The 12412-nt window shown below is 38.6% G+C and overlaps 1 protein-coding gene across 1 annotated transcript; it reads left to right on the top strand.

Moving 5' to 3' along the window:
- The first annotated feature begins 5143 nt into the window (after positions 1-5143).
- LOC121979870 lies at positions 5144-9559 on the top strand. Its single transcript, XM_042531853.1, has 3 exons — positions 5144-5314; positions 9043-9311; positions 9389-9559. The coding sequence occupies exons 1-3, from the start codon at positions 5144-5146 to the stop codon at positions 9519-9521; spliced, it is 573 nt and encodes a 190-aa protein (XP_042387787.1). The 3' UTR covers positions 9522-9559.
- The last annotated feature ends 2853 nt before the right edge of the window (positions 9560-12412 follow it).

Genomic DNA, 12412 nt, shown 5'->3' with positions numbered 1-12412 from the left:
TGCTGAAGAAGCATACCCTAGATGCCACCCAGGTGATTGAGCCCCAGTCGGTACAGATCCGCGAAGACCTCAGCTATGACAATCGCCCTATTCAGATAATAGACCGAGCAGTTAATAAATTGCGGAACAAGGAAGTACCATTAGTCAAAGTTATTTGGCACAGTCACACAGCAGAAGAGGCAACTTGGGAGACAGAAGCCAGCATGAGACAGAAGTACCCAGAATTGTTCTAAGTTCGAGGATGAACTTTTTATAAGGTATGGGGGATTGTAACGCCCGAAAATTTTCAAAACTATTTTAGAAATATTCTATGATTTTTCTGGAATTTTAGGATATTTTTACAGAATTTTTAGAGTAGCGGATGTGGCAAAAACAAATAGAAAATGAAAACGGCCTAAGCGGGAATTGAACCCGAGACCTATGGTTTACGGATAATTCTAGTAACCAGTTGAACCCAGTATATTTATATGTAAGTTGGGCCGAGTTACCCACTTAATATAAATAGAAAATTTAAGTGGGGTTTGGTTTATTTTTGGTTTGGTTCGGCAACTTTCTTCTCCTCACCCTAACTCACGCCGACTCCCCTTCCCTCTCCTTCTCTAGGCGCCAACCACAAGAAGAAACCTAGGGTTCCCTTCCTAGGGCTTCAAGGACACCTTCCGGCAACATCTCCGACACGAGGACGTTCCCCTTCGCGAGAGGAACGCTTAGACGCGAGAAGATCGTCGAAAGGATCGTCTCCTCCGGAAATCTAGCGATTAGAATCGTAAGAAATTACGAATAGAAGGTAAGAAACCCCTCACCTGCAGTATAGTAGCTTTCGTTTGATTGCATGCCTTTAGTTTAGCTATATGCAGATTTTTCGGCACCCAGGGTGTGTTTAAACCCTCCTCGCAGACTAGGGATCTAGTTGAGCACCTCTAGATGGGTCAGACACGTTATTCTCCTTCAGTTGGAGGCTCTAGACGTTGTCGGGTGCCTAGAGGTGGTCTCCCTATTAGAGGGGAGAGTTGGAGCACACCAAGTGTACGACAAAATGATTAGTGTAGCTAAATACCACCTCAGATATTTTTAACAGCTCAGTTAAATGCATTAGTAGCATTTAAATCAGTATATTAGTCTAGTTTCAGCTTACATGGGACTACGGTCCAATGGGTGGGCTCCCACAGTCGCCTCTAGGTTTAGATAACCTAGCTCTAGGTGCAGATAACCTAGAAACAGTAAAATAAGCAATTAGTAGTTATATTCAGTATTTTATTTTCAGTGGCACTGTACTGGATTAGATATCCATTGGGTTGGGCTCCCACAGTCGTCCCTAGGTTCAGACAACCTAGTAACCCTACTAAATTCGGGACTTGCAAACCCGGGTCTAGTTAGGGATGCGCGCACAGCAAAGTACAGTTGCCGGGCCCACTAGCAACATGATTATGTATTTTCACTTATTACGATAATAGCTTTCAAATTCATAACCTAGTCATGTGATTATAGTTCAGCTCAGCACTAGCTCAGTTACAGTTTCAGCTTATTTTCTCCTAGTTGATATCATGAGATAGCTCCATGCTTAGATTTTATTATGCATGCCATGTTTCAGTGTTTATGCCATGTAACTCCAGTATGCCATGCTTTAACAAATTCAATGCATGTTTTCAAATAGCATTCTTTAAAAACATGTTTGCATCGTTGCATGTTTTAGTGAGGTAAATGGTTTCTTACTAAGCTTAAAGCTTACAGATACTATTTTTCCTTATACTGCTGATAAGAGTAAAGAAAAGATGGACTAGCAGAGGAAGCTGGAGGTCAATGCAGTGATGGTGTGTGTGGCAGGAACTTGGAATGAAGATCCTTAGGGAGTTTAGCAAATTAAGAATTTAGTTCCTTGTCTTAAGATACTTTTATGCATTTCTAGTGGTTTAAATGCTATGAATTAATAAGATTTGCACTATATCATGTTAGAATGCTAGTTAATAGATATTAGAACGTTTTCCATGCATTCTATAACTGTTGTGTGAGATTTTGGCACGAACAAGTGCTAAAATCAAGGGTTCTGATTCGAAATCAGAAACCCAGACCGATCTACAGATCGATCAGGACTGGGCTGTGCCACTGGATCGGTCAGCCGACCGATCCAGATGCGAACAGAGAGTTAGCGTCTGCACTGGATCGGTCAGCTGACCGATCCAGTCGCGAACAGTGAGTACAGAAGCTCACTGATCGGTCAGCCGACCGATCAGTGAGCCACTGGATCGGTCAGCCGACCGATCAGTGCACTCCTGGATCGGTCGGTAGACCGATCCAGCCGCATACAGAAGCGATACAGCTTCTGGATCGGTCAGCCGACCGATCCAGAGCCTTCTTCCGTGCCAGTATCAAGCTGGATCGATCACGGGATCGATCCGACAGCCCAATCGATCCATGGATCGATTGAAATGCCTGATTACAGCTAGCAGGACATCCGAGAGACATAGATTATCTTCCCTAGCATGTGTACAACTCCTAGGTACACCTAGAATATTAAGTTTAGATTTTCCAGTAATCAGTTTAGCAAAATTTTAATCAATCCAGATTTCCGCAATAGTAATTTAGCAAAGCATAATGTAGCGATCGGCCTTACAGCTTAGTTAGTAGAAGGCGGGTCGTTATAGAGCGACTCATCAGCCACTTCGATGCTGGGCATCTGGCTGGCGATGCCGTCGCCCGCCACAGTGGGCGTCTCCCCGCTCTCGACGAGCAAATCTTCATGGGAGCCGACCGGTAAAAGGTCGCGACTCGCCAGTTCCTTTACAGCCGCCGCCTCGACCTCAGCATCCTTAAGCTTTGTCTGGCCAGCCACACGTGCTCGCAACATGACTTCGGCTACAAAATAAGAAAAGAAATCAGTTAGACTCAAAAGAAAGGATCAAGTAGTTCCATACCTAAGTCGCTCGGGAGCCGGGTGCGGATCAGACTCAGGCCAAAAATGTACATGACACCCTCTAGTAGCAGCTTATGGATGTCATACTTATGGCCGGCCATCATGGATGCTACATGTAGATAGTCCAATCAACTCTTGTATTTCTTCAGATCGGGTTAGGTGGTAATCCGACATGCCAGCGGGTCCAGAAGCTTGGCCGTTCAGGAAGACACATAAAAAAGAAGTATTCCTTCCAATATTTATTGGAAGTCGATATTTTTTCAAAAAACACCAGCCCGACCCGAGACTGAAATAGAAAGGTCCCGATTCTGATTGTTTGGGGTAATAGAACTAGTGAAAATTTCGAGGAGTCAGAGGGATGTCGTGCAGCAGAAACAACATAATGACGCCGCATGGAAGGCGAAAGGAGTTTGGCACAAGTTGCGGAAGGGGAACACGGAAATAATTACAGACTTCAACAATGAAGGGATGGATAGGGAAGCGGAGATCGGCCACAAAATGGTCCCTGAATAGACATATGGTGTCGGTCGGTGGATCATTTGGTCGATCGGACGAAGAAGCTAAAATGATCTCGTGATCAGGGGGAATCTCAAAAACGTTCTTGAGGCTCTTAGTGTCTCCTACATCAAACCTGGTCTCCATGGTAGTGTACCAGAGTCCAGGAGATGGGTCCGAGGGCTACAAAGAGCTGGTCATTGTAAAAGAAAGCAGAAATAGTGGAAAAAATGTGATCGGAAAGAACAAAACGACCACAGGAGGGTCACCAGGAATGAAGAAAAAGGCCAAGGATCGAGGATGAGCAAGATAGGGAGGAAAGCTTATTGGAAAGGGGAAGGAAGTTGTCGGAGAAGGGGCGTAGGTCACCAGAACAAGTCGTCAAAGAAGGATCGCACATGGAACAGAAAGTCGCCGGTAGCTCTCGAGGAAGATGCAATCTTGGAGGAGAAGCCGGCGCTATGAAGTTTATAAACTTCAGGCTTGGCCGATCGGGACCGTCCGATCTAGGGTGCAGAAACCAAGATACAGATCCGGCCGTAGAATTCAAACCGTCAAACATCACATCAATGCCTATCGCTTCGGGCGTGCGGTGACAACGACAGCGACACGTGGCGCATCTCCATGGGTCAGCATTTAATATGCACCATTAACAGACATAGGAGCGTGCTCGGCCTTAATGGAGGGGATTTGCACAAATTCTGAGATATCCGGGTGATGTCAGTGTTGACCGCACTGACTCAAGAACACCAAAGGAAAAATCCCCAAGTGCAAATACTCCTAGCTCCGGACAGCCTCACGAATCAGTACCATGGCTGATCGACATTCTCAAGCAGGCCGGTCGGAGCCCAACTAGTATCACAGCCGATCGGGCTACCGATCTCCAGAGAAAATTTTTGTCCAGTTAGTCGGACTTGCAGCCTCCTTCGACTAGAATTGAGGGGGAGATATGTGATGAGGTAATAAGGAGGAGCCCACCTCGCGAAGGGTCATTGCCACGGTGGAGTTCAAGGTCAAGGTGGTCAACGCCCCTATATCACCGGCCGATCGGGTAACCCGCTCGACCGACTAGGATAATGAAGACCTGATTCGACATCATAACAACTCGGTGAGGTTCCGAGCTTTCGACGCTTAGAAAGACAAGTGTCAGGTATCTGCAAGGGCACGCCGAGCGGCCACCCCGCTCAGTCTTATATCGATCTACAAGAGAACAGCAGGGCGGATTTACAACCGAGCTACACAGAAACAGAAGGGCGACCGAGCAATTTTCCTGCTCGGCCAAACAGTGACTCATGGGCCAGGACAGTGGGAGCACAGACCAAGCGGCCTTCCCGCTCAGCCAGATAGTACACTCAGCTGAGTAGAAGGTGAGAACTCGAGCCGAGCAGCTATCCTGCTCGGCCAAGTAAAAGACAATGCTAGCTGGAGATTCTTTTTGGGAGCAAGCACCGATGACAGGCAACATAGTCGGCGGCTAGCTCAGACAGAAGATCGTATGGCAGAAGATTCCACTATCATTTCAGATATATGCTCGACTCGTTAAGGTATTGTGTCAGGGACACTTTACTGACACATCTTTTCAGGAAAAGCTTTAAAAAGTGTGCACTCCTTGGGAAGCGTGCACGCGCGCTATAGGGGCTCTATATAAAGAGGGTCCAAGCTTCGTCAAAGGTACGCGCACATTACTGTTGCTACACTATTCCTTTGCTTCTTTGCTCCGCTGCTTCTACATCGCCGATGACTGACTTGAGCGTCGGAGGGCCAACGCCAGGATCCCTTCCCTGGCTCTGCACTGACGTGGTTGTGGTTACAGGATCGTCTCATTCAAAGTCTATGCACGATCAACAGGAGCTACACATCCCCAACATCCATCGCCTCTACTTTCGGACAGGATCATTTGTCATTCTTGTATTCAAAATGGGACAAAGCATTAATTCACTGCAACCATTTTGAGCTTAGAAGCATTTTCCAGATTTGGGCCTTAATTGAGCTAATCACCTGCATAGTGGCTGCAAAAGTAAACAAACTAACTTTTGTAGCTGGGACAAAGCATTAATTCACTGCAACCAATTTGAGCTTAGAAGCATTTTCCAGATTTGGGCCTTAATTGAGCTAATCACCTGCATAATGGCTGCAAAAGTAAACAAACTAACTTTTGTAGCTGGTTGGTATATGAAGTTGAGGATGGTTCATCTTGTTGTCTGGTGCAGCTGGCATGGGAACTAGATCCTCCATCTGTGAAAAAACATCAGTGATCAATTTTGGATCACTAGAAGGTATGTTGGTGGGTGAGAATTGAAAGGAGGGATTGGATCAGGACGCTTAGATGGGTTGTTACTTGATTGGGCAAGAATATCTAGGAGAAGAAACATCATCACTCGTTATTCGCTTAATTGCATTATTCTCATCTCATAGCTAGTCACAGTTCTTGCGCTGACTTAAATTCTTGATTATCTTGAGAACAGTGGTTCATATACAATTCTCCATTGTTTTTATTAAAAAATTCAAAAAGCATACTATCTTTGAATTGCTCCTAAAGATTTTTTGCTGACACAAGGTTTCATTATGCATCTTGGCCTTAGTCTTATTGTAGCTGCAGGAAAAATAGAAACTTTCAAGTATATAGCATTCGAGATCTTCTCATTGTGGCTTTATCCTTCTTTGACTCAGTTGACCATTATTTTTCAGTGAAAATACTGTTGCTGTTTCTTAAGTTATTATTTTTGCTAGTATTATGACTACTATGATAGTGTTTAACCTGTTGGTTTGTTCTATTTATCTTGCATATTCTGCTTCCTTTTGTCAGTACTTTATAATTTATATATTGGAATAATTTGTAAATCTTAGCCCAAAACATTGATACTTGTTTTGTGAACATTCTAATGAAGGATATTGTGGGTTAATTACAACTCCATCCTGAAAATGTGCAAGATGCTGCCCAGCTAGCTGAGTTATTTGGAGTTGTGTGCAAAACCAATTTTATGCTCAGAGCCTAGTAGTGTTTATTGGTCAAGCAAGGACAACTTCTCTTGCTGAATGAGTGAACTCAAAATCTCCCCATTTTTATGGCTCAAGATTCATCTTGGCTTCATCGTTTGCTCACATTATTGGATAGTATCCTTTAGATCTTAAGCTGCATGTGTATATGTGTATAAGATTTTAACCTGAAGTGATTTTTTTAAAAAACTTTCTTATCATCTGTTCTCATCTAAAACTTCTCTTAATAAAAATTTAGCGGGTTCGACTCAGGCCACAAGATTTGCTGCTGCAAAGCAAATTGGGGATATTGCAAAGTCACACCCTCAAGAGTTGAACTCCCATCTAAAAAAGGTATCGACACTTTCTTGCTTTATTGATTTTCTTCTTTATTTATTACCAAATCCTAGTTTTAATTGTCTCTTTATCATTAGATTAAACCTCGCAGCTTGTTGTTTGTGGCTGTCTCACTGAGAAGCCATTTTAACATGCTTGATATGTCGAAGAAGTTAAATGCTATTAAATTTTCTTCTGTTTTTTTACCGTAGAAGAGTTTACTTAGGTATTTGCCTTTATGTAACTTGATGTCCAACATGAAAATGGTTCTTTATCACATTGACATTTTTTATTTTAATTACTAAATGATTAAGTTTCTTTCTTTAATTATTTTGATATCGTTCTTCTTTTCTTATCTTCAGCATTTCTGGACATATATTCATACATAACAAATCTCATTGTAAAGAATTCTTATAGAATTTTTTAGTTTGAGCAAGTTGGCTATTGTTGTTTTTTCACTGTTGCCCCTATACGATATTATTAGGATCGTCACATGGACAAAGAAACAACTAAGGTTAAATGTTCTTTAAAGACATTATCTTGGTTCTTATCCTTCTCTTAGTGTGGCATCATATCCATCTTATCATTATCCTTTGCGTTCTCTATCTTTCTTTTGCACTTGCTGAGTACTCAACAGTATGAGATAGAATATTATGTTTCTTTTGTCTTTCATTTTGCATAAACTTATGTTTTTTTTTTTTTGGTATGAAAAATTGTGTTTATCTGGTTTCTATTCACTTGTTTTAATTTTAGATTCAGTTAATCCAATTATTTGGATGGTCACCTTTAGTGAATATAGATTCTTGATCCACCTATTTATCAATGCGTTGTCTGTTCCTTTTACATGGATGGCCACCTTCGGCTTGCTATTTTAAGATTGTAAAATCTATTTCTGGAAAATAGTAATATTTTTTTTGATTGAATCCGACTTTTATTTACCACTTGTAACTTTGGCGTATCTATTTTATTTCATGGAAAGTGAATTTTCTACTTTAATTTCTCAAGTTTATATAGAAATGCATTACCTCTTTCTTTCCTCATCCTCACTTGATTTAGATCTTCTTCCGCTAATTGATTTATATGGATCTTTGTTGTCTTAATCATCAATATAGCAACTGTGACTAGCTTATATTAACTTTGTATCATATGCCTGAAGCCTTAAATATAATTGTTATCTTGTCAAAATTCTTCTTTACACTGCAGAGTGTATGACATTCTTTACTGTGATGTGTGTCAGTGTCAATTTTTTTGTTTTGCCTTCTCATTTTTGCACTTCCCTTTCTTTTGGCATCTCATTAACTTAGAACCAGTACCAGTAATTTATCACTAATTACCTACGACATTAAGTAGGATTTCTTTGCTATTTATCTGCAATTAATAATGAATTGTTGATGATATACTCATTTACATTCTACTGATTGATGATGATGTACTCATTTACTCTATTGATCAATACAGAGATATTTATTTATTGATTGATGCCTTAGCACAATGCTATATTTGTTGTTGTGTGACCTAGAGGCCACAGATTTAAGATTCGGAAATAGTCTCTTGGTTCAAGGCTGTGTATAATAGACTTTTCTTTGGGACTCTATATTGGTTATGAGTTTTCTGTATCGGACTACCTTTTTTATTGATTGATGGATGATATACCAATATTTGATGATTATGATAAACTAATAGATCACCTCCACTCCATGCACTTCTTTTGCAATACAAGAGAGCTCACTTGATTAGCACCTGATTGCTTTTAGCTATCAACTGTGGTTCTTTGTAGATATTTTTTTGGAGTCTTTCAAGTCAAGCTTTAATTTTGTTAGGTGGTGATTTGCCTTTTAATTATGTGCATCTTTTCAGTGCCTCTGCTTGTGCAGCTGGCTCTGCATGCAGATTGTTTTCCTGCTTCGACACAAACTTTGCACCATTTTGGTTTATGATTAAGAATGTTTGAGAGACACATTTGCTTATTCAACATCATGTAACCTTGAAATTTAAGATTATCCACCATACACCAGCTGGGCTTGTTGCTCTTTGCAAATTGATTATGATTGCCATTGGCATCGAGAAGTGAGAATTTTAGTGTCTATAAGAGCAACCTGGTTCACTAAATTAAATGTCAAATCTTATTGCATATCCTATTGTTGTCATGTCTTCTCATACCCAGTATTATCTTGGGGCTTGCATACAAACTTGAAAAATTCCCTTTATAAGCCTATTTTAGTTTAAAGAAGATCTGAAATGATCAGTAGCATGGTCTGGGTGGACAACTTTAGTTTTACTCGAATGGATATGCATTTGACTGTTTTATAACCAAAACTTTTAAGAAATGGTTAACAAGCTCAAATCAACTGATTCTTCTTGAACAATGTAGGTTTCCCAATATCTCCGAAGCAAGAACCGGGATACAAGAGTTGCTGGCTGCTCGTGCTGTTGGAGCAATTGCTGAGAATGTTAAACACATATCTCTTAAGGAGCTTCTAAAATCCCTAGAAGCAGAGTTGGCAGAAGTTGGATTTTCTGATGCCTCAAGAGATGTTGGAGTGTCCTTTTCAAACATATGCCCCAACACTACCACAGGACTCTCCTTTAAAAGGTTTTATTTGTTGGTGTTCATTTATTGATTGATCTTGGAATATGAAATGTTGTACTTTATTTCTTTGTTTCTTGCAGTTTCGACATTAATAAGGTGTTGGAATTTGGATCTCCACTGTTGGCATCAGATGGACAGGTAATGGTGCTTTATTTAAGCCGTAACCTGCTTAAACCCAAATGTTACCTTGCTTCTACCCTTCTTTACTTGTAATTCATTTGTTTTTGCCTTTAATTAAGGTTTCATTCATTTAAGGAAAAACTATTTCAGAATATTTATCTATTTAATTATGGTTTTTTTTGGGATAAATACAAAGGTGCCAAAATGAGGTTTTTGATCATAATTCAGATGTCGTCAGAGGGAGAGGAGATGTTGGCTAGGTAGAGCAAATTGCTGGCGAGTGGTTGCGATGGAAACAAGTTTGTGGTCTTATCGATGGACGTTAGACGATTTCGTTGGCGCTGGCTCAAATGAAGGAGGGACCTGCTACAATGTATTTCTCATGAAGAGTGTGAGGTACCAGGCTGTGCGTAGAAGCGGGACCAGGGTGAGAGAGTTCAGTTAGAACCCAAAATAATTAGGAGCAACCTTTAGAAAAATTGTGGATGAGGATGACGCCAAATCTTGATGATGATTGAGAACAGAGGGGTAACTGGTATTGAGGTTGAATTACCAAATTTAGGCTCTAGTATCAATCACCACAGCACCAAAATTGAATTCTGAAATCACCTAAAAGATTGGGATGAAATGGTTGAAGTGAAGGAGATAAATATCTTATGAAGAGAAAATAAAATCTCACTTAGAGGAAAAACTCTCACTGAAAAAAATCACACACGAAATATTAGAGAAAATTGTTAATTAAAAATTACACTAATACATGATATCCTAACGGTATCTTTTATGCATGCGGATATGTAAGTGTACATCACCAATGAAACAATGGTTTTATGCATGTCTTTGAATTAGTTTGCACTTACAAAAATGGTTCTGAATTTTGATTTCTTCATTGGCCTAATCAACTAGTTGGAATTAGAGAAATTTTACCCTCATTAATTTATATTCATCTAATTTATCCTTTTAGCAGATTGGTTAGTTGTGTGTGTTTTAAAACATTAAGCAAGCATATATTGCCCTTTTATGTTGCTCTTAAGTTTAGAGGTGTTTTATTGTCATATATTGCCCTTGTTTTATTCCATTGATCGATTCGTTTGTGTTGATTAATTCATGGGCAACCATGGTTTACAATTTGGGAATTCGTGGATTTAATTGATTAAGTTTCTAAATCTTCCAGTAAGGTTTCACAGTATTTTTGTTAAATTGAAATTTCCATGAGGCTGAAGTAGTCGCTCCAAGTTCAATTTTATCTGGTTTTTTTTTTAAAAAAAAAAATTGCAGTTCATTGTAAAATGAAATAGTGTCATTGTAATTTTAATGTGATCTAGGAAAATAAGGTGGATTAGATTTGAGTGGTAAAGGGGTGTATATATAAAAAGAATTAATATATAATAAATTAATAAAAAAATTCTTTAGACTAGGTTGAGTCCCTAACAACCCTTAAAAAGATATCTCAATAATCTCGATCTCAAATTTAGATCAGTTAGTTCATTTGTTGATGAGTATTAATGGACAATGATTCAAATTGGTGAAGCACATCACTGATTTAATATTATCGTTCACATATTTTTTAATCTACCTATCTTTTATCCTTGTTTTTTAAGGCTAAGATGAGAGTTACATCATTTATTTTTTTTAAGATGATATTATCCTACTTAGTTAATTACCTACATGGATCAGGATAAAGTATCCTACTTAGTTAACATTTTGAGTATGTCCAACTTCTGGTTCATTAAATGACCAGGATTAAAATCTCAAATGGAACAAATATTGTAGAGGTCGACTAATTTATTCAGTAGATGAATCAAAGGAGAAGAACCTCCAGAATTAAAGAGGCGAGTCCAAAAATTTAGATTATAAAAAATAATAATAATACCAACTTTTAGGTCCAAAATTTCTGAGCTTAGCATTGGCTTATTTTTAAAAGCAACTTTGTTTTAAACATGGTTACCAGATCAATAATTTCTATAAAATGGTTAGAAATAGGATTTTGAAAATTTAACAAGAGTTGATTTTAACTGACCAACCCAAAACCAAAATATAAAAGTCTAAACCAATGCTGAAATTCAATTTAAAAAGTGAAACAAGGATAAATTTTAGAGGCCATCTGGTTACAGCATCTATATATATATATAATATTCAACTATCTCTAGAGAAATTATTGTCACGTCTACCCACCAACTTAAAAAAAAAAAATGCGACAATTTTCTCTCGTGATCTAAGAACATCTCTAACCAGTGCCCTTTTACACCATTTTGGTGTAAAAAGGATATTATATCCTCTCCAATGGTGACCCCAAAAATTGCACCAAAATGGTGCAAGTAGGTGCTGCACTGTTCACTTGCACCATTTTGGTGCAAGTAGAGATTTTTTTAATATAATATATCATAATAGGCAAGTTATATTTAAAATATTTTTAAATATTATAAATTAATATGATATTATTTTTAAATATTTTTAAATATCATAATTTTTTTAATATTATAAAAATACTAATTTTAATTTTCTTGTAACTAAAAACATAGTATCATAAAAATTAATAGTAATTATTATCGTAATAAAAATATTTAACAAATTAATATGTATGTTGAATAATAAATTATAAGATGGAAAAATAGAATATTCTAAAGAATATTCCTTTTATGTAGAAAATGGTGTCTCATGGTTGGAGTTGGAAAAAATTTTGGTGCTCAAATGACACCAAATTTGTGTTGAAAGTGCATTAAAATAGAGTTTGTGGTTGGAGATGGTCTAACACCCAAATAGTCCTGCGTAGGTGCACTCCCAAATGTTGAACAACACAAGCTTTCGATCAAAGAAGACCCTCGGAAGGATGAATAGGAAAAGCAACAATATCAGAACGAGGGATGCTGAAATTAATTCGACGGAATAGGAGTAAATTGTATTTCTAGATCTAAATTGAGACGAATTCAATAGCCATTAAAGGACAAGGCACTCTATAAATAGATCTGTAGAACGAAACTAAGTGT

Source organism: Zingiber officinale, chromosome 5A, assembly GCF_018446385.1.
Source record: "Zingiber officinale cultivar Zhangliang chromosome 5A, Zo_v1.1, whole genome shotgun sequence".
NCBI lineage: Eukaryota > Viridiplantae > Streptophyta > Magnoliopsida > Zingiberales > Zingiberaceae > Zingiber > Zingiber officinale.
Note: the sequence above shows the minus strand (reverse complement) of the source record. Positions and strands in the feature narration are given on the sequence as shown.

Coding starts and splice junctions, on each gene's coding strand:
- LOC121979870 (XM_042531853.1), top strand. CDS start 5,144: ATGACTGACTTGAGCGTCGGAGGGCCAACGCCAGGATCCCTTCCCTGG. Junction 5,315..9,042: donor CAGGATCATTTGTCATTCTT/GTATTCAAAATG, acceptor AAAACTTTTAAG/AAATGGTTAACAAGCTCAAA. Junction 9,312..9,388: donor ACAGGACTCTCCTTTAAAAG/GTTTTATTTGTT, acceptor TGTTTCTTGCAG/TTTCGACATTAATAAGGTGT.